Source organism: Cherax quadricarinatus, chromosome 43, assembly GCF_038502225.1.
Source record: "Cherax quadricarinatus isolate ZL_2023a chromosome 43, ASM3850222v1, whole genome shotgun sequence".
NCBI lineage: Eukaryota > Metazoa > Arthropoda > Malacostraca > Decapoda > Parastacidae > Cherax > Cherax quadricarinatus.
This window is the reverse complement of record NC_091334.1, coordinates 29,323,574-29,350,014: the sequence shown is the minus strand read 5'-3', so window position 1 is coordinate 29,350,014 and position 26,441 is coordinate 29,323,574. Positions and strand designations below refer to the sequence as shown.

At 44.0% G+C, this 26,441-nt stretch overlaps 1 protein-coding gene across 1 annotated transcript in view; it reads left to right on the top strand.

Moving 5' to 3' along the window:
• Nucleotides 1-4,424: 4,424 nt before the first annotated feature.
• The window catches only part of LOC138853897 (DNA ligase 1-like), a 62,134-nt gene continuing 40,117 nt past the window's right edge, over nucleotides 4,425-26,441 (top strand). The window contains exons 1-2 of the mRNA XM_070093480.1: nucleotides 4,425-4,532; nucleotides 6,434-6,578. Of these exons, the coding sequence (XP_069949581.1) occupies nucleotides 4,425-4,532; nucleotides 6,434-6,578 (253 nt within the window). The remainder of the gene's footprint in view (nucleotides 4,533-6,433; nucleotides 6,579-26,441) is intronic.

Sequence of the window (26,441 nt, the reverse complement as noted above, 5' to 3'; positions counted from 1 at the left end):
TCAAAGTGCACATTATCATTTATCTTTCTCGTTCCAAGAAGTTCAGATCAAGGGACTTCAATCGTTCACAGTAACTTAGGTCCTTTATGGTACTTATACATGCATTGAAAGTTCTCAGTACATTCTCCAGGTCAGCAATTTCACCTGCCTTGAAAAGCACTGTTAGTGTGCAGCAATATTCCAGCCTAGAGAGAACAAGCGATTTGAAGAGAATCATCATGGGCTTGGCATCCCTAGTTCGAAGGTCCTCATTATCCTTCGTATCATTTTCCTAGCAGAAGCGGAAGATACATTGTTGTGGTCTTTGAAAGTGAGATTCTCTGACATTAACACTCTCAGGTCCTTCAAATTAGTTTTTCACTCTATTGTGTAGTTGGAATTAGTTTTATGCCCCGATCCAGTTTTTATTTCCACGAGTTTTCCGTAGTGGAGTAGTTGAAATCTGTCTTAATTGAACTTTATATTGTTTTCTGAATCCCATTTAAAGACTTGGTTAATATCCGCTTGGAGATTTGCATCGTTTTCGATGGATGACACTGTCATGCAGATTCGGGTGTCATCTGCAAAGGAGGACGGTACTGTGGCTTACATCTGTCTATGTCAGATATGAAGATGAGAAATAGGATGGGAGCGAGTACTGTACCTTGTTGAACAGACCTTTTCACTGTAGCTGACTCTGACTTTAATCTGTGTACTAATACTCTTTGTGTTCTATTTGTTAGGAAGTTATAGATCCATCTACCCATTTTTTCCTGTTATTCCTTTATCACGCATTTTGTGTGCTATTACACCATGATCGCACTTGCCGAAGGCTTTAACAAAGTCTATGCATATTACATCTGCATTTTGATTGTCCTCCAGAGCGTCCAAGACCATGTCATAGTTGTCCAGTAGTTGCTCCAAAGCCATGTTGCCCAGGGTTGTGCAACTGATGGGTTTCTAGGTGGTTGGCGATCTTGTTTCTTAGAATAATTTCAAATATTTTTATGATGTGGGACGTTAGTGCTATCAGTTTGTAGTTCTTTGCAATTGCTTTACTGCCACATTTGTGCAGTGGGACTATGTCTGTTGTTTTTAATGTCTGGAATGACCGCTCTGCATGCTTCCTCTCCATAAAATATTTAAGGCACTTGAAAGGGGCTTCTTGTACTTCTTGATGAAGACAGAGTTCCACGAGTCTGGGCCTGAAGCAGAGTGCATTGACATGTCATTTACTCCTTTTTCAAAGTCCTGTGGTGTTATGATTATATCTGAAATTCTTGAATAACCAGATTTTGAGTTTCGGTCATGAAAAGTCATATAGGCTGTCTACTCTGTCGACTTCAGTAACTAATTCGTTTCTTTTCTGTCATCTGTGTAAGTTCCATCTCGTTTAAGCATTGGTCCAATACTGGATGTTGTTTTTACCCTAGATTTGGGCTTCTGTATAATTCCTTAAGCTTAAGTTCGATATTTACTATTTCTCTTACCAGTGCCTCCTTTCATATTTTAGATATTGTGGCCCCTTTCAGCAGCTCTGGGATTCTTTGCCTTTATTTTTTTTCTTAAAAGAATGAGTTAATTCTTATTTAGGCAAAGGTGAAGTTAAAATTAGTGAAGGTACCCTCATAACTGATCTTATTTTGCTGGTTAGGAGCCTTGCACCTCTATTATGTTGTGATCTGATACTGTTGTGATCTGATACTGTTGTGATCTGATACTGTTGTGATCTGATACTGTTGTGATTTGATACTGTTATATTTCATACCAGGTCATCATCATTCGTGAAGATGAGGTTGAGTGCATTTTCCAGTCTTGGTGGTTCCACTATTTTCTGGCTTAAGGTGAGTTTGTTGCAAAGATTTAATAGTGTGAATTTTCATCTGAGGTACCTCCTGGAGTTATCTCTGCTTAGACATTATTTGCCACAATTCTCCATTTTAGGTGTCTGAAGTTGAAATCACCAAGCAGCAAGATATTTGGGGTTGGGGTTGAGAGATTTTCCAGACAGTGGTTGTTGTGCCCCCTGAACTGGATGCAATGTATATTTAATATTCTGTATATATTTTGTTATCATATAATTTTATATTGGAGATGTTTTCATCAATAGCTAAAATGAAAATATCTTGCATTATATTATCATTTGACTTAGCTTGTGAAATAGGTAGGATATATTTAGCCAATCACTGAGGTAGCTGTGAGTCAGTTGGGATTCTTATTAATATTGAAGAGGGCTATAGAGTAGCCTGGATAACTGAAATAGAATATAATCCAATCTCTTGTTATGAAACCAGAAACAGGCCAGCAGCTAGAAGGGGACCAATCAGCTGTCCTTCTAACTTGCTCTGGAGACGTCTGTTTCAGAAGACGCTTTTTGCAACAGTTTTTCAATTTTCAAAAGCTGTTCCTGGAATTGCTGGGAAGTTGTATCCCGAGTCTTGTACGCATCCGAAATAACAAGGTTTTGGTTTTCGATCTTTACTGCCAAAACTTTGACTACATTTGAGGTGTTTAGTAATTGCCTGTTCATTTTTGTCACATCTGAATAAGTTACACCCTGGGATCTATATTTCGATGTCAAAGTGATCCTCTATGTGGGCCTCTGTGAAAGCCGCAAAAATTGCATTTGACTTTGTGAGGAGTCCACTGATTAAAGGTATTTTATTGTTTGTTTATGGCTTTAGGCCCTACATATTTTCAAATACAAATGTTGACATATTTATGGTACGTACGGGATCTTTATTAGGCCTAATATCTGTTATTCTGGAGTAGAGGCCACTGACTGTGCCTCTACTCTAGTAGTGATCAAAGGTGGGGTAGTATTTCTGTCATTACCTGCCAGTTTTTTCATGTTTCTGGCACTGAAAAAATCTTCCTCTGGAGTGGTTGTAACTACCCTGGTTTGTCCCCAATGATCTGAGTGATCTGCATTTTCTTGCTCCCTTTAAATGGTGTGACTGACAGTATGCATTGTAACATTGTCTTTCATGGACTGATGAATACCACATTTCAGGGTGAAATAGCCTAAAAGAAGAATAACTGCATTCTCCATCGGTCATGAGGTCAAGGCATTTTTTGAATAGTTAAAATTGCAAGTTCCATCTGTTTTTCCAGATATTCCATGACTGCAGATACCCAAGGCATAGCTGGAATTTGCACAGATTTGACCTGTTTGCTAGTATTTTTTTGTAGCTGGGTTCCCTACTATTGTAGTTTTTCCTGGCATCCCTCCCTCTACCTTCAACACCTGTACTAGCATCAGTACCACCACAAGTTATTACTGGTGATGTATCAACACATCATTCGAAGCATCATCCCCTTTCTTCCATCTAGATCAGTACTCCAGTAGTGCTATTTTGTATTTTAGATCTTGTATATGTAGATCTTTACTTGTTTCTTCAGTGCCAGGACCACTATCTTCATCAGGTGCACTCTCTTGCATTTCTATATCTGTACAGGTACGATTTTTCAAGACAGCACCAGGGGTGACACCTCAAGCTGATCCACTCTCTTTACTTTCCCAACTGTGAAGTTACTGGTGTACCTGGAGTTTACCTGGAGAGAGTTCCGGGGGTCAACGCCCCCGCGGCCCGGTCTGTGACCAGGCCTCCTTAGGTCAGTGTCTCAGGATGCGACCCACACCAGTCGACTAACACCCAGGTGCCCATTTTACTGATGGGGAACATAGACAACAGGTGGAAAGAAACACGTCCAATGTTTCTACTCTGGCTGGGAATCGAACCCAGGCCCTCACCGTGTGAAGCGAGAGTGTTAACCACCAGGCCACCAGTAACTTCAACTTAAGGTAAGAAAAAATATTATTTCTGTTGCATTTGCAGTCTTAAACAGTAAAAACATAACATATCACGACAGATAAAACATAACATATCACGACACTTATTTACTTTTATTTTTGTAAGATCTGTTGGTCTAAAAAAAGTTGTTTGGCTTTTTGGGGGCTCCAAGGAATGTAACCCTATTTTTCCCATAAGTTCTTCAGTTTATCTAACACGGTTTTACCTAACACGACATTTTCATGAATGTAACTACTGTGTAATATAATACTGTATAAATATATATATATATATATATATATATATATATATATATATACATATACAATGGACCCCCGCATAACGATCACCTCCGAATGCGACCAATTATGTAAGTGTATTTATGTAAGTGCGTTTGTACGTGTATGTTTGGGGGTCTGAAATGGACTAATCTACTTCACAATATTCCTTATGGGAACAAATTCGGTCAGTACTGGCACCTGAACATACTTCTGGAGTGAAAAAATATCGTTAACCGGGGGTCCACTGTATATATATATATATATATATATATATACACACACACACAGAAAAAGTAAATCCGTATTAATCTCTTTTCATGGTGTAGAAGATGAAGATTGCTTCATTTCTTTGTATCGTGAGTTTTTGAGGATGAGCATCGCACGTCCTTACGAGATTGGATACCAGAGCTCATTAAAGAAATTGCTCTCAGACAAGACACGACCTTCCTGTGAGCAGTTAAGTCTCCCAGCACCTCAAGTTAGTGTCCCTCCTTGATTATATGATCTGTGTGTTGGGACCACCTTGTTATAGCAAGCACTCTTATTATTATTGTTATTGTTATCATTGCTATTATTAATATTATTATTATTAGTGTTATTATTATTATTATTATTATTATTATTATTATTATTATTATTATTATTATTATTATTATTATTATTATTATTGTCATTATTATTATTATTGTTGTCACTATTATTATTGTCATTATTATTATTATTGTCATCATTATTAGTATTATTATTGTCACTATTATTGTCATTATTATTATTATTATTATTATTATTATTATTATTATTATTACTATTATTAGTGTCATTAATATTATCATTCTCACTATTATTTTTATTATTAGCTTTAGTATTAATATTATAATAATTATATATTCAGCACAGGAAAAATTACAAAGATGTAAAGTGTAGTGAGATAATATCGGCTTTAAGTCACCTAGGTGTCACCACCTCACACGAGTCAAATAATAATAATAATCTTTCTGCATCAAAATACATTTTGGTAAATTTTTACAGCAGCCAGCCTACCCAGGAGACCTATCAAGTGTACCAGAAGTTGATGTTTGTCACACTGAAACTGTACATAGTCTTGAAAGCGTTATATATTACACACTTTAAAAATTATTAATGCGATAACCTGTGTAGATTGTAACAATGTTTCCAAGGGAGGTACCGGGAGGGTAAAATGTTTTACTTGCAAAGAATGGAACCATGGTCCATGGGTTGATATTCACCTTTTGACCAGCACTGATATTAAATTAGGATAATGTTTTTTTTTGCGTATGCCCGAGAGAGAAACACGAATTTAACAGAATTATATAACAGTTGGGAAAGTAAGGAGAATGAGTCAGCTGGAGCTGTCATCCCTGGTGCTGTCTCGGAAGATAGTACCTATAAAGATATGGAAATGTAAGATAGTACACCAGATGGAGATAATGGTCCAGGTATTGAAGAAACAGATACAGAAATCCAGAAAGGCAAAATAGTAATCAATCAAATCAAATCAAATCAAAGTTAATTCTCTATAAGGATTACAATGTGGGGTTTCTAGGTTTTGGTTATTGTGTGGTTTACATGTAACAAAATACTAATTACAGAGGGGGTCACTAGAACACCTAGCATGGCTAGGCATTTCGGGCAAACTTAGATTAATTCTTAACTACCACTGGAGGTGAAAAAAAAGGGGATGATACTTCTAGAGATGGTGTTGATACATTATCAGTAATATCTGGTGGTGGTACTGATGCTGGTACAGGTGTTGTTGACATGGGGGGGGGGGGGATTGCCAGAAAAAACTGCACCAGTAGAGAATCTAGCCGTAAAAAATCGTAGCGACAGAGATCAAATCTGCGTAGATTCCAAATGTCCCTTGGGCACGGAATATCTGGAAAAAACAGGTGGGACGTCCAATTCTGACCATCCAATAAATGCCGCGACCTCATGACCAAAGGAGAATGCAACTCTTCTTCTTGTAATCTATTTCACCCAGAAATATGTTATATATCAGTCCATGAAAGACAATGCTACAATACATACCGTCAGTCATACCATTTCAAGGGGACGGGAAGGTACAGATCACGCAGAGAGATTTTTTAGTGCCAGGAAGAAAAAAAAACACTGGAAGGAAATGACAGAAATGCTACACCACCTTAGATCACTACTGGAGTAGAGGCATAGTCAGTGGCCTCCACCCCACAACAGACATCAGTACCAACAAATAAAACCTACGTACAAGGAATACGACAACTGGAAAATGTCGTCAGAGAGAGAGAGAGAAGGAATTTTTCCCAGGAGCAGAAGAAGCGATGGCAAGAACAGAGTCAACCTTCGGTTTATTCAGAGAAGCAGAAATGCAAAATCTACTAGGGCAAGAAGAGAGAAAAATTACAGAAAGCAAAGAAGAGGGAACAACAGAGAAGCAAGAAGAAGAAGAAGAAGAAGAAGAAGAAGAAGAAGAAGAAGAAGAAGAAGAAGAAGAAGAAGAAGAAGAACCTTAAACGAATACGAAGATGTGACATGTGAAGGACATTGTAGTGAAAGCCAAATCTGGACCCAAGTTGAAATACAATAATACAATAGTAAATGATCAGATAATAAGAGTGAGGAAGGATGGAGGAGAGCTCATAACAACTAACCAGAATGTCGGCGAAGAGTTAAAAGATTTAAGGAAGCATTCCAGGGAGAAATAAATTAGTTCTGAAACAGTCAAATATAAACAGTGAATCTCTGAGTACTGGGTAATACAACCAAAACAAAGGAGCAATTAGACACATGTGCAACATCTGGGTATCTTTATTTGTAGACGTCTCGCCCCCCAGTGGCTTTATCGATACAAATTCAGGGACATAAAGAGAAGATTGTAGAGCTATATACAAAAGATGAGGTAATCAGTCCCTCAGTCTTAGAGCTGGTGATGAGCACCTGAGTCTTGAAGACTATAGTTGAGCAGTCTTCACATTATGTCCTTGCTCTGATAAAGCCACTGGATGCAGCACCGTCTACAAATAAAGATACCCAGATGTTGCTATTTGTCTAATCGTCATCTTGTCGGTAAACCACTCGTGTACAATGAACAAGGGCTTAAGAAACTAGTAAGGAAGGTGGATACTAAGGAAGCAAGAGACGCATTAGCATGAGCACCCTAACTAAAGCTTTAATAAGAACATAGGAATGAAGGAACGCTGCAGTACATCTACTGGCTCATACTAGGCAAGTCTTTCTCAAAACCAATCAGTCCCACCCACCTAATTGCCCGTTCTTTTTCCAGCAAGTTATCAGACATCGGGCAACTGCCAGAGACGTGGAAGACAGCAAATGTTGTCAAAATATTTGCAAGCTTTTAATTTGCCAATAATGTTAGGAATCCTTAACCTGTAAATAGCTTGTCAATAAAGCTAGGGATCCTTAACCTTGTCAAACCCTGTGTAAGAAGAGAGATAGCAGTATCATTGACTTATGGGAAGGATAATGAGGAAGAGACAAATGGTGGGTATTATAATTGTATTTTAGGTATTGTAATTCCTGCCTCACAAACCTGAGAGAGAGAGAGAGAGAGAGAGAGAGAGAGAGAGAGAGAGAGAGAGAGAGAGAGAGAGAGAGAGAGAGAGAGAGAGAGAGAGAGAGGAATGGGTGGGACTGCAAGAAGTCAGTGATAAGATAAGATAAGATAAGATTTCGTTCGGATTTTTAACCCCGGTGGGTTAGCCACCCAGGATAACCCAAGAAAGTCAGTGCGTCATCGAGGTCTGTCTAACTTATTTCCATTGGGGTCCTTAATCTTGTCCCCCAGGATGCGACCCACACCAGTCGACTAACACCCAGGTACCTATTTGCTGCTAGGTGAACAGGAATGTAAGGTGTCGGACTGCCGGGAATCGAAGTCAGTGGAAGCAGCTTTAGACCGGCCACCGGGCCGCACAAGAGACAGGGGTACGAGTTAGAGGAGCAGGCAAAGAGGCGTCAGAATGGTCATATGTGAAACTGATGTTACACAATGATCAGTAACAGACTCTGAACAGTTGATATGAAGACAACGAAGAAAAACAACAACGGGAGATATGATTTGAGCGGATTTGAGCATCCTGCAGGAAGATAATTCAACCCCAGCAATTGCAGGACTAGCCAAACTGGTTAGAGACGAAGTAGACTAGAAACAGTGCATGCCAAGAAGAAGGGTGTCGGGGTGAGCATAGTGCCGAGAATATTTCCTGAAGTGTCTCTCAAATATCATCTATAGCAAATGTGAATGAGGTGAATCAAAGGTTTGCTTGCATGAACTTCGAGAAAGAATCATTCAAGACTCTATGAACGTCATATGTCATCCCCATTAACGAATGTGCAGCACCAGTGGTGAACCCACACCAAACTATGCAGATAAAGAAAATGTCGAAAACAACTGTGTAAGGAGAATAGTACCAGAGGTACAGGGAATGGTCTTGGAGAGACTCTTAAGAATAACATTCAGACATCTCAATAAGGAACCGTTTAGGACCCTGTACACTGTGTATGTCAGGCCTGTATTGGAGTATGCAGCACCAGTTTGGAACCCACACCTAGCCAAGCACGTACGGAAATTAGAGAAAGTGCAAAGGTTTTGCAACAAGACTAGTCACGGAGCTAAGGGGTATGTCCTGCGAGGTGAGGTTAAGGGAAATCGACCTGACGACACTAGAGGACAGGATAGGGGGACATGATAACGAATTTATAAAATACTGAGAGGAATCGACAAGGTGGACAGAGACAGGATGTTCCAGAGATGGGACACAGCAACAAGGGGTCACAGTTGGAAGTTGAAGACTCAGATGAATCACAGGGATGTTAGGAAGTATTTCTTCAGTCACAGAGTAGTCTGGGAGTGGAATAGTTTGGGAAGTGATGTAGTGGAGGCAGGATCCATACATAGCTTTAAGACGAGGTATGATAAAGTTCATGGAGCAGGGAGAGAGAAGACCTAGCAGCGTTCAGTGAAGAGGCGTGGTCAGGAGCTGAGTTTCGACCTCTGCAACTACAATTAGGTGAGCACACACACACACACACACACACACACACACACACACACACACACTCACACAGAGAGATATTAGGAAGTATTTCTTCAGTCATAGAGTTGTAAGGCAGTGGAATAGCCTAGAAAATGACGTAGTGGAGGCAGGAACCATACACAGTTTTAAGACGAGGTTTGATAAAGCTCATGGAGCGGGGAGAGAGAGGGCCCAGTAGCAACCGGTGAAGAGGCGGGGCCAGGAGCTAAGACTCGACCCCTGCAACCACAACTAGGTGAGTACAACTAGGTGAGTACACACACACACACACACACACACACACACACACACACACACACACACACACACACACACACACACACACACACACACACACACACACACACACACACACACATCAGGTGAAAGTGATGGAGTGTATCTTCAGAGCGCTTGTAAGCTGCTTACCTGTATAAGACTATCTGCCTGCCTGTCTGCCTGTCTGCCTGTCCGCAGGGCTGCCTGTCTGCGTGCCTGCCTGTCCGCAGGGCTGCCTGTCTGCGTGCCTGTCTGTCCGCAGGGCTGCCTGTCTGCGTGCCTGCCTGTCCGCAGGGCTGCCTGTCTGCGTGCCTGCCTGTCCGCAGGGCTGCCTGTCTGCGTGCCTGTCTGTCCGCAGGGCTGCCTGTCTGCGTGCCTGTCTGTCCGCAGGGCTGCCTGTCTGCGTGCCTGTCTGTCCGCAGGGCTGCCTGTCTGCGTGCCTGTCTGTCCGCAGGGCTACCTGTCTGCGTGCCTGTCTGTCCGCAGGGCTGCCTGTCTGCGTGCCTGTCTGTCCGCAGGGCTGCCTGTCTGCGTGCCTGTCTGTCCGCAGGACTGCCTGTCTGCGTGCCTGTCTGTCCGCAGGGCTGCCTGTCTACGTGCCTGTCTGTCCGCAGGGCTACCTGTCTGCGTGCCTGTCTGTCCGCAGGGCTGCCTGTCTGCGTGCCTGTCTGTCCGCAGGGCTGCCTGTCTGCGTGCCTGCCTGTCCGTAGGGCTGCCTGCCTGTCTGCCTGTCTGCCTGCCTGTCTGCCAGTCTGCCTGCCTGTCTGTCTGTTTGTCTGCCTGCCTGCCTGTCTGCCAGTCTGCCTGCCTGTCTGTCTGTCTGTCTGCCTACCTGTCCGCTGGGCTATCTGTCTGCTTGCCTTCCTGCATGTCTGCGTTTCTGCCTGCCTGCCTGTCTCCCTGTCTACCTGCTTGCCTGTCTACGTGTCTGCATGCCTGTCTGCCTGCCTGTCTGTCTGCCTGCCTGTCTGCTTGCCTACCTCACCTCTCTAGAGAGATGATAAATCCATTATTTTTGTTATTGATCAGGTCAACAGCCATTTTAATAAACGTCTTAAAACGTTATTGAATGGAAATGAATTGATTAAACACTTGTCAGCGAGGTCTGCAACTCTACCGTATCTTCATGGGTTGATCAAAACCCGTAAACCAGGCGAACCAGTGCGTCCTAAGAACAGTTAGCTCAGCAGGATGTAAGTTATCTAAATGGCTGGTTGAACTTTGAACTCCCATGGTTGGTAGGATCTCGGATTTCTGAAGCCTTATAGAAAGGCTTCAGATATTAAATGTTTCACTCGACTTTACCCTGGTGAGTTCTGATGGCACTGCCGTGTTAACCAGAGTTCCTGTCCCTGACTTGTTGACGTATTGGAAGAGGAACTAGAAAACTTCTCCTTGCCCTACCCCACGAATATAATTATTGAACTGAGTAAACTCTGAGTTATGGATTTCAAGTTTGTTTTTGAAGGGAAGTATTATGCCCAGAAGCAAGGTATGGCTATGGGAAATCCCCTCAGCCCCTTACTCAGCAGTCTGTATATGGAATTCTATGAGACTAGACTACTTAAAGATATTCTCCCAAATAATGCTAAGTGGTTCAGATACGTAGATGATGTGCTTTGCCTTTTGTCTAGAGATCACAACATTGATGAGTTCCTACTTAGACTCAATGGTCTGGTGCCTTCTATTAAGTTCACAATAGAACACAAAATAAAAAACACTAACCTTCCTAGACGTTTTAATCCATTGCATCAACAGACGATTTAAATTTACAGTTTACAGGAAGACCACCAATGTGTCATCATACATTCATTATTATTCCAAACATGAATCTTGGGTTAAAAGGAGTGTTTTCCTTACAATGTTCCTGAGAGCTTTGTGTACCTGCCGTCCTGAGTATTTAGATGATGAAATCAACAAGATATTTAACATAGCCACAAAACTGAGATATCCCAGGGATTTTGTTGACAAGACCCAACTGAGAAGACCCAACTGTCAGCTAGGAAGACTTTCTGTAGGACTGAACCTAAGGAAATGCCTGACAGGAAAAATGTATTGGTCTTCTCATACAGTGATAATGTGGTCTGCTTGCGGGAGGCACTAAGAAAACTCAGTGTAAATCTGACTTTCAAACACACTGGGACAGTGAAACAGAGATTGACTCAAAACAGTGCCTAATAATGTGGGTGGTGTTTACAAGGTCCCATGCGCCCTTTGCCCATTCTCATACATTGGTCAGACAGGTACACCTGTAGAAACTAGATTATCCCAACACCAGTACTCAATTAGGACAGGCCAGGTGTCGAATGCGATCTTTAACCATGACAGCTCTTGCAGTCACCCACCGGGGTGGGCTGCCTCCCAAATCATTGTACCCACCAATTCCAGCATGGAAAGAAACATAATTGAGTCCTCCCTCTTCAAATATGATAGGAATGCCATATATAACTCAAATTATGGTCTATACGAACTCGATAGTTATTTAGTGGAATAAGTTGTGTTCAACCTTAAACAAGAATATTATACAAAAACGCAGGATTGCTCCTTATGCCAGGTTTTTTCGTGATGTTTTGGTTATGTTCGACCAGAATCTTCACACTAAACATCATGGTACGCCCGTCCTGAACGTCGATATAATATATAACATCTTGTTAAGCTCGTCACAAACGCCGATATTTAACATGTTAGGTCTGCCGTGACCGTCGGTATAACCCACCCAGCTACAACTGCATACAGGTATCGTAATGCTACAGGTGCTCTAGACTGCAACCTGAATAATATAACATCTGTAGTAAGGCAGTAGTCATGTGGACTATCCTAGGATAGTCCACAAGAGAGGCAGAGTGACCCCTTGAGGACCTAACCCGTCTAGGTACATAAGTACAAGGTGCTTATGTACCTTGCAATAGTTTTGTGGTTTACTGAATTAGGTTGCTAGTAATATAATGATAATGATAGTAGCAGATGATAGTAGATAATAATAGTAATGATAATCAGACCCTGATCCACCGTGAGGCCTGGTCTCAGACCGAGCCGCGGGGGCGTTGACCCCTGAAATCCTCTCCCGGTAAAATCCAGGTAAACTCCAGGTGTTAAAATCAGGAATTGCCTAGTTATTATAAGAAAGAAAAGCCTAAATACGAGAATTCACACAGGAATTTTTATTCGCACTGAATTTCCTGAATATTCTAGAACATTGTACTAGTTATTCCTTCTATTTCATCAGTTAGAAGTTACGTAACATAACTTCTTAAGGCACATAACCTGTTCCCAGCGGTTAGAAGCTTAGGGCTGACTATTAACTATCTCCTAGTTATTTTATCTCATGTTATCTGCAAACTATTGTGCCTACTCCACCCGACCCCCCATAGGGTGGGTGTGGGGGGGGGCGGTGTGTGGTTGGCATCCCGCTGGGCCTCTCTCAGAGGCTGGTGCCACTGTGCCACTGTGCCACTGTGCCACCGTGCCACCATACTCTGACAATACTAATCCTAATTGTCCTGTTGCTGCCTTTGCAAAATTCCACAGCTCCTGACTAAAGATTTTCACCACCCGTGGCTTGTCTTGCATATATATATATATATATATATATATATATATATATATATATATATATATATATATATATATCTTCCTAGTAAGTATTATTAGGAATCAGTTAGAAACTATGAGAGTAAACAATTCACTGAGCCTCAGGACATATTAGCTAAATTATTAGAAGAGTCAAGGTATCAGATTGTATACCAGTCATTAGTTATTCCCAGCATATGAACTAATTATATCAGTAGTTACACTTATCAACAGTAATACTCATTACATCAATTAATGAAGTCGACGTACTCAGTGGCTGGAAACAGTTAATGTTACTGCTGCTTTATTAAGGGTGATAGATCATGCTCCCTTACTCGCCTTCTGTGGCCAGAAAGCAGTTAATGTTACTCATGTATTTATTAAAGTAGATAGATCACACAGGCAGTCAATGTTAGCCATATATTCATCAAGGGAGAGATAGATGATGCTCCCTCAGGCACCACCTCACAAGCTCGACATCCATTGTGAGTACATTAACAGAAATCATAATTAGGTCTTCACTTGAAGACGTAACCTTTTCAACTGAAACTCATCCCAGTTTTCTCAATGAAAGATCCTGTCTTAAAAACCAACTGGAGATTTTTTTTTTTAGCTATATTTACAGTCCCCAGAAACATAGTTTACATGGGTATACAGAAGGCAAGTGACAAGGTACCTCATCGTAAATTAGTGAACTAGAAGATTAATGTACAGACAACAACACTCTTAGTTCAGTGATTGGATCACTGTTTCCGTAGGTCATTTGTATCATAAGATGCGACTAGAATGCCTGGAGCCACAGGCTATTAAGCCCTTCTACTGTTTTTGTTACTAAATGTAAAAAGAGCACTTTAAAGTTTTTGGGATGTTTGAATGTGCGTGGATGTAGTTCAGAGGATAAGAGTTGTTGGTAAGTGTTGTGTAGAGAAAGAAGCTGGATGTCGTAGCTCTAAGTGAAACAAAGGTGGAGGAGGTGACAGAGTTTCAGTGGGGTGGAATAAGTGGGGTTTATGTCAGGTTTATCTAGGGGTATTAGAGCTGTGGAAGGAGTAGTGATAATGTTGAAGGATCAGTTATGGAAGGAAAACAGGGAATATAAAAGAATAAATTCAAGGATTATGGTTGTTAAAATAAGGGTGGGATGCAAAAAGTGGGTTACACTAAATGTTTACACTGAAGCATAAAAATGAACAATATTTTGATGAAGGTAAGAAACTTTTCGTTGCATTTATGAATATAGAAAAGGCATATGATAGGCTGGATAGGGAAGCAATATGGCAGATGTTGCAAATGTATGGAATAAGAGGTAGGTTACTGAAAGCAGTGAAGAGTTATTACGAGGATAGTGAGGCTCAGGTTAGAGTATGTAGGAGAGAGGGAGATTATTTCCCAATAAAAGTAGGCCTTAGACAAGGATGTGTGATGTCACCATGGTTGTTTAATATATTTATAGATGGGGTTGTAAGAGAAGTAAATGCGAGGGTCTTGGCAAGAGGCGTGGAGTTAAAAGATAAAGAATCACACATAAAGTGGGAGTTGTCACAGTTGCTCTTTGCTGATGACACTGTGCTCTTGGGAGATTCTGAAGAGAAGTTGCAGAGGTTGGTGGATGAATTTGGTAGGGTATGTAAGAGAAGAAAATTAAAAATGTATATAGGAAAGAACAAGGTGATGAGGATAACCAAAAAGCTCAGGTAATTGGATATTAGATTTGAAGGAGAGAGTATGGAGGAAGTGAATGTATTCAGATATTTGGGAGTGGACGTGTCAGCAGTCTAAAAAAAACGAGGTGAATCATAGAAGTGATGAGGGAAAAAAGGTGAGTGGTGGACTGAGGAGTCTGTGGAGAAAAAGAACTTTATCCATGGAAGCAAAGAGGGGAATGTATAAGAGTATAGTTATACCAACACTCTTATATTGGTGTGAAACATGTGTGGTGAATGTTGTAACGAGGAGAAGGCTGGAGGCAGTGGAGATGTCATGTCTGAGGGAAATGTGTGGTGTGAATATAATGCAGAGAATCCATAGTTTGGAGATTAGGAGGAGGTGCGGGATTACCAAAACTGTTGTCCAGAGGGCTGAGGAAGGGTTGTTGAGGTGGTTCAGACAGGTAGAGAGGATATAACGAAACAGAATAACTTGGAGGGCATATCAATCTGTAGTAGAAGGAAGGAGGGGTAGGGGTCTGTCTTGGAAAAGTTAGAAGGAAGGGATAAAGGAGGTTATGTGTGCGAGGGACTTAAATTTCCAGCAGGGGTGTGTGTTAGATAGGAGCGAGTAGGGACAAATGTTTTTTAGGATTTGATGTGCTGTTGGAGTGTGAGCAAGGTAATATTTATGAAGGGGTTCAGGGAAACCGGCAGGCCGGACTTGAGTCCTGGAAATGGGAAGTGCAGTGTCTGCACTCTGAAGGAGGAGTGTTAATGTTGCAGTTTTATAACTAGTGTGAGCGCACCTCTGGCAAGACAGTGATGGAGTGAATGATGGTGAAGGTGCTTTTTCTTTGTCGAGTTACCTGCCTTGGTAGGAGACACACACATACACACACACACACACACACACACACACACACACACACACACACACACACACACACACACACACACACACACACACACACACACACACACAGGACCAGGTAATCAGGTTAAGGAAGGAAGGAGGAGAGACAACAAAAAATGACCGTGAAGTATGTGAGGAACTCAACAAGAGATTCAAAGATGTGTTTCCAGAGGAGACAGAAGGGGCTCCAGAAAGACGGAGAGGTGGGGTACAACACCAAGTGCTGGACACAGTGCACACAACCGAGGAAGAAGTGAAGAGGCTTCTGAGTGAGCTAGATACCTCAAAGGCAATGGGGCCAGATAACATCTCTCCATGGGTATTGAGAGAGGGAGCAGAGGCACTATGTGTACCCCTAACAACAATATTCAATACATCTATCGAAACAGGGAGATTGCCTGAGGCATGGAAGACAGCAAATGTAGTCCCAATCTTTAAAAAAGGAGACAGACATGAAGCACCAAATTACAGATCAGTGTCACTGACATGTATAGTATGCAAAGTCATGGAGAAGATTGTCAGGAGAAGAGTGGTGGAACACCTAGAAAGGAATGATCTCATCAACAGCAGCCAACATGGTTTCAGGGACGGGAAATCCTGTGTCACAAACCTACTGGAGTTCTATGACATGATGACAGCAGTAAGACAGGAGAAAGAGGGGTGGGTGGATTGCATATTCTTGGACTGCAAGAAGGCGTTTGACACAGTTCCACACAAGAGATTGGTGCAAAAAACTGGAGGACCAAGCAGGGATAACACGGAAGGCACTAACAGAACTACAAAGGGATCTGGACAGGCTGCAGACCTGGTCCAGCAATTGGCTCCTGGAGTTCAATCCCACCAAGTGCAAAGTCATGAAGATTGGGGAAGGGCAAAGAAGACCGCAGACGGAGTACAGTCTAGGGGATCAGAGACTACAAACCTCACTCAAGGAAAAAGATCTTGGGGTGAGTATAACACCAGGCACATCTCCTGAAGCGCACATCAACCAAATAACTGGCGCCTAGCAAACCTCAGAACAGCATTCCGACATCTTAATAAGGAATCGTTCAGAACCCTGTACACCGTGTACGTTAGGCCCATATTAGAGTATGCGGCACCAGTTTGGAACCCACACCTAGCCAAGCAAGTAAAGAAACTAGAGAAAGTGCAAAGGTTTGCAACAAGACTAGTCCCAGGGCTAAGAGGTATGTCCTACGAGGAGAGGTTAAGGGAAATCAACCTGACGACACTGGAGGACAGGAGAGATAGGGGGGACATGATAACGACATACAAAATACTGAGAGGAATTGACAAGGTGGACAAAGACAGGATGTTCCAGAGATTGGACACAGTAACAAGGGGACACAGTTGGAAGTTGAAGAGACAGATGAATCACAGGGATGTTAGGAAGTATTTCTTCAGCCACAGAGTAGTCAGTAAGCGGAATAGTTTGGGAAGCGATGTAGTGGAGGCAGGATCCATACATAGCTTTAAGCAGAGGTACGATAAAGCTCATGGTTCAGGGAGAGTGACCTAGTAGCGACCAGTGAAGAGGCGGGGCCAGGAGCTAGGACTCGACCCCTGCAACCTCAACTAGGTGAGTACAACTAGGTGAGTACACACACACATGCACACACGCACACAGGCAGTGTTACTACCGGTAGTTATTAGCAGTAAGAATACTTAGGAAGCTAGGAAGTCCTCTCTCAATGTGATCAAGGAAAATGATAATAACCGTACCACACCACATACCACATACACACCACACCACATACACACACACCACACATACACACACCACACACACACACACCACACACACACACCACACATACACACCCCACACACACACACACACACCACACACACACACCACGCACACACCACACACACACACACACACCACACACACACACCACACACACACACCACACACACACACACACCACACACACCACACATACACACCACACACATACACACACACACACACACACACACACACACGCACGCACATACACACACACACATGCACATACACACACGCACACCCACACACACCCTCCACCACTTGACACAAACACTTGACACAAACACGTACCCCCCTTCCCCTAACCACCTCTCCCCCTTCCCTAACCACCTCACCTTAGCCACCTACCCCTCCCCCAAACCACTTAACCCCTCCCCAAACCGTCTAACCCCCCAACTATCTCCCTCCCTCCACTAACCATCCTCCCCCTCCCCCATAACCATCCATCCCCTCTCTCCCTCAAACCATCTAACCCCCTCCCCCAACTATCTCTACCCCTCCAATAACCATCCTCCCCCTCCCCCACAACCTTCCATCCCCTCTCCTCCTAACCATCTATTCCCCTCTCCCTAACCACCCGTCCCCCCTTCTGTGGAGCAATGGGGGAACCTAGAACCAGGATGAGGACAAGGGGCTCCAAGGACGAATCTGGAAGGGAGGAATGGGAGGTAGAGCTCAAAAAAGTTAGGACGACTGGTGAAGGAGACTAGATGAGCTGGAAAGGAAGATGGAAGAGAGGTTAGCAGCAGAATGCAGAAGGTGGAAGCAACAGGCCACAGCAGCAGAAATCAAGATAGAGAGATTAGAAGAGGAGCTGAGACATTTGAAACAGCACAGAGATGAAGATATTACAGAAGTAGCATCGGCAATGGCTACATCAAACACAGACAACAGGTCTGAAGGAAGCATGGAAACTAAACTGTATGCAGAGGTCCTGTCAAACCCACATGGGGCCAAAACAAAGACAGGGAGCACACTAGGACAGAATGAGAGGTTGGAAGACATTGAAGGAACTAGGACATGTGCAAGGACCTTACCAGATACCTGTGGGGGCCAGGTACAGGTGAGCAGGAAGGACAAACCAAGAAGCATAGGGGCCATAACTAAGGAAGGAACACTCCACGGGAAGGAACCTGAACACATCAGAGGATGTAATGGGAGTCACAGTGGGAGGTAGAAAGGGAGAGATCCGTGTTTGTCTATGGGCTAGACGAAGCTAAAGGGGAAACTTATGATGAAAGAAAGCAGGAGGAGAAAAAAGCGATTGAAGATATAATGAAGGTGATAGGCGAGGGGGACATGACCCAGGTGGCAAATTTTCGGAGAATTGGGTGGTTCACAAAGAAAAGGAATCGGCCTCTCAAAGTAATTTTCAAGGCAGAATCAACCCGAACCATGATCCTGCAGGAGAAAGCACGGCTGAGAGGAAAGCAGGAGTTCCGGAGTGTGTACCTCGATTGAGACAGAACACAGGACAAAAGGAAGACGATGAAAGAGAGAGTTCAAAAACGAAAGGAGAAATGGGAGGAAATGAAAAAGGAGAGCAGAATAACCCAGGATCAAATGGAAGGACAAGCACACCCCCCAGAAACACCTGCAGAAGGACTCCAGCCACGACACCCCCAAGGCAACTGAACAATCCAAACCAACCATCACACAACGATCCCTCTGTTTCCACCTCCCGCACACCACAGTTAGAGTATTAGAACAGAAGTTGAAGGTTTGATACACAAATGCAGATGGATTAACGAATACACATGAGGAATGGCAAGAAAGAATCAATGAGAAGTCCCCAGACATCATAGCAGTTACAGAAACAAAACTCACGGAGACAAAAACAGATGCAATCTTCCCACCAGGATACCAGATCATGAGGAAAGATAGAAGGGGCAGGAGGGGAGGTGGGGTTGCTCTGCTCGTAAAAAACAGATGGAAATTCGAGAAAATGGAAGGCATAGATGAGACGGGAGAAAGAGACTACATAGCACGTACACTTCAGTCTGGGGAACACAAAGTGGTCATTGCAGTGATGTATAATCCACCACAGAACTGCAGGAGGCCAAGAGAGGAATATGAAGAGAGCAACAGAGCAATGGTGGACACACTTGCTGAGGTGGCAAGAAGAGCTCATTCCAGCAGAGCAAAGTTGCTGGTTATGGGGGATTTCAACCACAGGGAGATTGACTGGGAAAACCTGGAGCCACTTGGGGGTCCCGAAACATGGAGAGCCAGGATGTTGGACTTGGTGCTGGAAAACCTCATGCACCAACATGTTAAGGACAATACCAGAGTGAGAGGGGAGGATGAACCAGCAAGATTGGACCTTGTGTTCACCCTGAGCAGCTCAGACATTGAGGACATCAAGTATGAGAGTCCCCTAGGAGCTAGCGACCACGTGGTTCTGTGCTTTGAATACACAGTAGAGCTGCAAGTGGAGAGAATAACAGGAGTTGAATGGGAAAAGCCTGACTATAAAAGAGGGGACTACATAGGGTTGAAGAACTTCCTACGGGAGGTCCAGTGGGACAGAGAACTGGCAGGAAAGCCAGTAAATGAAATGATGGAATATGTAACAACAAAATGCAAGGAGGCAGTGGAAAGGTTTATTCCCAAGGGCAACAGTAACAACGGGAAGACCAGAACGAGCCCCTGGTTTACCCGACGGTGTAAGGAGGCAAAAACAAAGTGCAATAGAGAATGGAAAAAGTACAGAAGGCAGAGAACACACGAAAATAGGGAGACCAGTCGCAGAGCCAGGAATGAGTATGCACAGGTAAGGAGGGAGGCCCAGCGACAGTATGAAAATGACATAGCATCGAGAATCAAGACTGACCCGAAACTGTTGTATAGCCACATCAGGAGGAAGACAACAGTCAAAGACCAGGTGATCAGATTAAGGACAGAAGGTGGAGAACTCACAAGAAATGATCAGGAGGTATGTGAGGAGCTGAACAGGAGATTTAAGGAAGTTTTTACAGTAGAGACAGGAAGGGCTGTGGGAAGACAGCACAGAAGGGAACATCAAGAGGGAATATACCAACAAGTGTTGGATGACATACGAACAACTGAGGAGGAGGTGAAGAAGCTCTTAAGTGACCTTGACACCTCAAAGGCGATGGGACCGGACAACATCTCCCCATGGGTCCTTAGAGAAGGAGCAGAGATGCTGTGCATACCTCTAACCACAATCTTCAACACATCCCTTGAAACTGGGCAACTACCTGAGAAATGGAAGACAGCTAATGTAGTCCCCATATTTAAGAAAGGAAACAGAAACGAGGCACTAAACTACAGACCTGTGTCTCTGACATGTATTGTGTGCAAAGTCATGGAGAAGATTATCAGGAGGAGAGTGGTCGAACACCTGGAAAGGAAGAAGATTATAAATGAAAACCAGCATGGGTTCATGGAAGGCAAATCTTGTATCACAAACCTCCTGGGGTTTTATGACAAGGTAACAGAAGTAAGCCACGAGAGAGAGGGGTGGGTAGATTGCGTTTTCCTAGACTGCAGAAAGGCCTTTGACACAGTTCCCCACAAGAGATTAGTGCAGAAGGTGAGGATCAGGCGCATGTTAAAGGGAGGGCACTGCAATGGATAAGGGAATACCTGACAGGGAGGCAGCAACGAGTCATGGTACGTGAAGAGGTATCACAGTGGGCGCCTGTTACGAGCGGGGTCCCACAGGGGTCAGTTCTAGGACCAGTGCTATTTTTGATATATGTGAACGACATGATGGAAGGAATAGACTCTGAAGTGTCCCTGTTCGCAGATGACGTGAAGTTGATGAGAAGAATTAAATCCGGCGAGGATGAGGCAGGACTGCAAAGAGACCTGGACAGGCTGGACATGTGGTCCAGTAACTGGCTTCTCGAATTCAATCCAGCCAAATGCAAAGTCATGAAGATTGGGGAGGGGCAAAAAAGACCGCAGACAGAGTATAGGCTAGGTGGACAAAGACTACAGACCTCATTCAGGGAGAAAGACCTTGGGGTGACCTTAACACCGAGCACATCACCGGAGGCACACATCAACCAAATAACTGCTGCAGCATACGGGCGCCTGGCAAACCTGAGAATAGCGTTCCGATACCTTAATAAGGAATCGTTCAAGACACTGTACACTGTGTATGTTAGGCCCATACTGGAGTATGCAGCACCAGTCTGGAACCCACACCTGGTCAAGCACGTCAAGAAGTTAGAGAAAGTACAAAGGTTTGCAACAAGGCTAGTCCCAGAGCTCAAGGGAATGTCGTACGAGGAAAGGTTAAGGGAAATCGGACTGACGACACTGGAGGACAGAAGGGTCAGGGGAGACATGATAACGACATACAAGATACTGCAGGGAATAGACAAGGTGGACAGAGATAGGATGTTCCAGAGAGGGGACACAGGGACAAGGGGTCACAACTGGAAGCTGAAGACTCAGACGAGTCACAGGGACAAGGGGTCACAACTGGAAGCTGAAGACTCAGACGAGTCACAGGGACGTTAGGAAGTATTTCTTCAGTCATAGAGTTGTCAGCAAGTGGAATAGCCTAGCAAGTGAAGTAGTTGAGGCAGGAACCATACATAGTTTTAAGAAGAGGTATGACAAAGCTCAGGAAGCAGAGAGAGAGAGGACCCAGTAGCTATCAGTGAAGAGGCGGGGCCAGGAGTTGAGTCTCGACCCCTGCAACCACAATTAGGTGAGTACAATTAGGTGAGTACACACACACACACACACACAGGTCAAGCATAGACAACATTGTAAGTAGGTGAGCGTAAGTCTCAGGAGGGTGGGAGTCAGGTCACAAGAGGTTGTGGACACAAGTGACAACTGAGAATCCACATTACACTCCAAGCACAAGCCACCTACTTTTCAGACACATAATAAACCCACACATAATTCGACACATAATTATGCACACACACACACACACACACACACACACACACACACACACACACACACACACACACACACACACACACACACACACACACACACACACACACACACACACACACACACACACACACACACACACACACACACACATATATATACACACATACACAAACACACACACACACACACACACACACACACACACACACACATATACACACACACATACACAAACACACACACACACACACACACACACACACACACATACATACACACACACACACATACACACACACATACACATACACATACATGCACACACACACACACACACACACACACACATACACACACACACACACACACACATACACATACACACACACACACACACACACACACACACACACACACACACACACACACACACACACCTCAAAGGCAATGGGGCCAGATAACATCTCCCCATGGGTATTGAGAGAGGGAGCAGAGGCGCTATGTGTACCCCTAACAACAATATTCAATACATCTATCGAAACAGGGAGATTGCCTGAGGCATGGAAGACAGCAAATGTAGTCCCAATCTTTAAAAAAGGAGACAGACATGAAGCATTAAACTACAGACCAGTGTCACTGACATGTATAGTATGCAAAATCATGGAGAAGATTATCAGGAGAAGAGTGGTGGAACACCTAGAAAGGAATGATCTCATCAACAGCAGCCAGCATGGTTTCAGGGACGGGAAATCCTGTGTCACAAACCTACTGGAGTTCTATGACATGGTGACAGCAGTAAGACAAGAGAGAGAGGGGTGGGTGGATTGCATTTTCTTGGACTGCAAGAAGGCGTTTGACACAGTTCCACACAAGAGATTGGTGCAAAAACTGGAGGACCAAGCAGGGATAACAGGGAAGGCACTACAATGGATCAGGGAATACTTGTCAGGAAGACAGCAGCGAGTCATGGTACGTGGCGAGGTGTCAGAGTGGGCACCTGTGACCAGCGGGGTCCCGCAGGGGTCAGTCCTAGGACCAGTGCTGTTTCTGGTATTTGTGAACGACATGACGGAAGGAATAGACTCTGAGGTGTCCCTGTTTGCAGATGACGTGAAGTTGATGAGAAGAATACACTCGATCGAAGACCAGGCAGAACTACAAAGGGATCTGGACAGGCTGCAGAACTGGTCCAGCAATTGGCTCCTGGAGTTCAATCCCACCAAGTGCAAAGTCATGAAGATTGGGGAAGGGCAAAGAAGGCCGCAAACGGAGTACAGTCTAGGGGGTCAGAGACTACAAACCTCACTCAAGGAAAAAGATCTTGGGGTGAGTATAACACCAGGCACATCTCCTGAAGCGCACATCAACGAAATAACTGCTGCAGCATATGGGCGCCTAGCAAACCTCAGAACAGCATTCCGACATCTTAATAAGGAATCGTTCAGGACCCTGTACACCGTATACGTTAGGCCCATATTGGAGTATGCGGCACCAGTTTGGAACCCACACCTAGCCAAGCACGTAAAGAAACTAGAGAAAGTGCAAAGGTTTGCAACAAGACTAGTCCCAGAGCTAAGAGGTATGTCCTACGAGGAGAGGTTAAGGGAAATCAACCTGACGACACTGGAGGACAGGAGAGATAGGGGGGACATGATAACGACATACAAAATACTGAGAGGAATTGACAAGGTGGACAAAAACAGGATGTTCCAGAGATTGGACACAGTAACAAGGGGACACAGTTGGAAGCTAAAGACACAGATGAATCACAGGGATGTTAGGAAGTATTTCTTCAGCCACAGAGTAGTCAGTAAGTGGAATAGTTTGGGAAGCGATGTAGTGGAGGCAGGATCCATACATAGCTTTAAGCAGAGGTACGATAAAGCTCACGGCTCAGGGAGAGTGACCTAGTGGCGATCAGTGAAGAGGCGGGGCCAGGAGCTCGGACTCGACCCCCGCAACCTCAACTAGGTGAGTACAACTAGGTGAGTACACTGTAAGTACGTGCCGGTCAAGTCCCAGGAGGTTGGGGGTCAGGTCACAAGAAGTGGGCAGCCACGGACCACTGAGACTCTACATTACAACGCACAAGCCACCTACCTTTCAGTACATAATAAACCCACACGTAATTCCACACAAAATTACACACACACACACACACACACACACACACACACACACACACACACACACACACACACACACACACACACACACACACACACACATACACACACACACACACACACACACACACACACACATTCACACACATATATCCATATCCAGACTCACACATACACTCCCCCCCTCACCACCGACATCTCACTACTTCCCCTGATCCCTCCCCTCTTTCGTACACACTCCCCTCCCCCGTTCATCCTCCCCCTCCCCACCCCTCCCCACTCCTCTCCCACATAGCCACAGTTCCTCCACTACCTCCCCCCCCACACTCTGACATACACACTACTAACCTAACATACAGAACTACATAGGTTTTCCACTCTGAGGCAATCAGGATAAAACAAAAATGGGTTGCCAGAGAGCAACATGAAAAACCAAGGGACAGGAGGAGGAAGCTGCAAAGGAAGATTGGGCAGCAGAGCTCATAAAAAGGGATCATGAATGGGAAAAGAAACTAGAAGAACTTAGCATGAGAATGGAAGAGAGGATAGATATGGAAAGCAGGAAGTGGTAGGTGCATGTCAAAGCAGCAGAGGCCAGGATACAGAGTTTAGAAGAGGAACTGAAAAATCTGAAACAGCCTAAAGAACTAAAGAACATTTTGGGATTGACAACAGAGACTGCTACCTCAGTCACAAATAAGGGGACTGTAGGGAAAGAAGGGGCACAACTGCATGGAGAGGCTCTATCAGAGGAGACTGTAGTAAATGAAAGAGCAAAGCTTTATGTGGAGGCCCTAACAGACAACAACAGAGCCCAAGGAAAGCCGAGAAGGGAAAATGACAGGCCACTGAGCCCAAGTACATTAGCCATTGAAACTGAAGAAAGGAAAGCTGCAGTGGAGGAAACCAAATTAAATGAGGGGATACACAGGGATATGCAGTGGGAGAATGAAACGGTGAGGTCAGTCTTTGTGTATGGGCTCCAGGAAGTTGAAGGGGAAACATATGAAGCAAGAAAACAAGGGGAAAAAAGCAATTGAAAGCATCATGAAAGCAATAGGAGAAGACGACATGACTCAGCTGGAAAATTTTCGGAGAATAGGGGGGTCAAGAGGTCAGGAGGTCAAGAGAAGAATACGATGAGAGCAACAGAGCAATGATCGACACACTAGCCGAGGTGGCCAGGAGAGCACACATGGGGGGAGCAAAGTTACTAGTTATGGGTGATTTCAATCACAAGGAGATTGACTGGGAAAACCTGGAGCCCCATGGGGGTCCCGAAACATGGAGAGCCAAGATCATGGATGTGGTACTGGAAAACCTCATGCATCAACATGTTAGAGACACTACCAGAGAGAGAGGAGAGGATGAACCAGAAGGCTGGACCTTGTATTCACCTTGAGTAGTTCGGACATCGAGGGTATCATGTATGAAAGGCCCCTGGGAGCTAGTGAACATGTGGTTCTGTGCTTCGACTACATAGTTGAGCTCCAAGTGGAGAGAGTAGCAGGAATAGGCTGGGAAAAACCAAACTTTAAAAGAGGGAACTACTCAGGCATGAGGAACTTCCTTCAAGACATTCAGTGGGAGAGGGAACTGACAGGAAAACCAGTACAAGAAATGATGGACTGTGTGGCAACAAATTGCAAGGAGGCAGAGGAGAGGTTTGTTCCCAAGGGAAACAGAAATAATGGGAAGAACAGAACGAATCCTTGGTTCACCCAAAGGTGTAGGGAGGCAAAAACTAGGTGTACTAGAGAATGGAAAAGGTACAGAAGACAGAGAACTCAGGAAAATAAAGAAATCAGCCGAAGAGCCAGAAACGAATATGCAAAGATAAGAAGGGAGGCTCAGAGACAATATGAAAATGACATAGCATCAAAAGTAAAGACTAACCCGAAGCTGTTGTACAGCCACATCAGGAGGAAAACAACAGTCAAGGACCAGGTAATCAGACTGAGGAAGGGTGATGGGGAATTCACAAGAAACGACCGAGAGGTATGTGAGGAGCTCAACACGAGATTTAAAGAGGTATTTACAGTGGAAAGCAGTAGGACTCCAGGAAATCAGAACAGGGGGGTACACCAGCAAGTGCTGGATGAGGTACATATAACCAAGGAGGAGGTGAAGAAGCT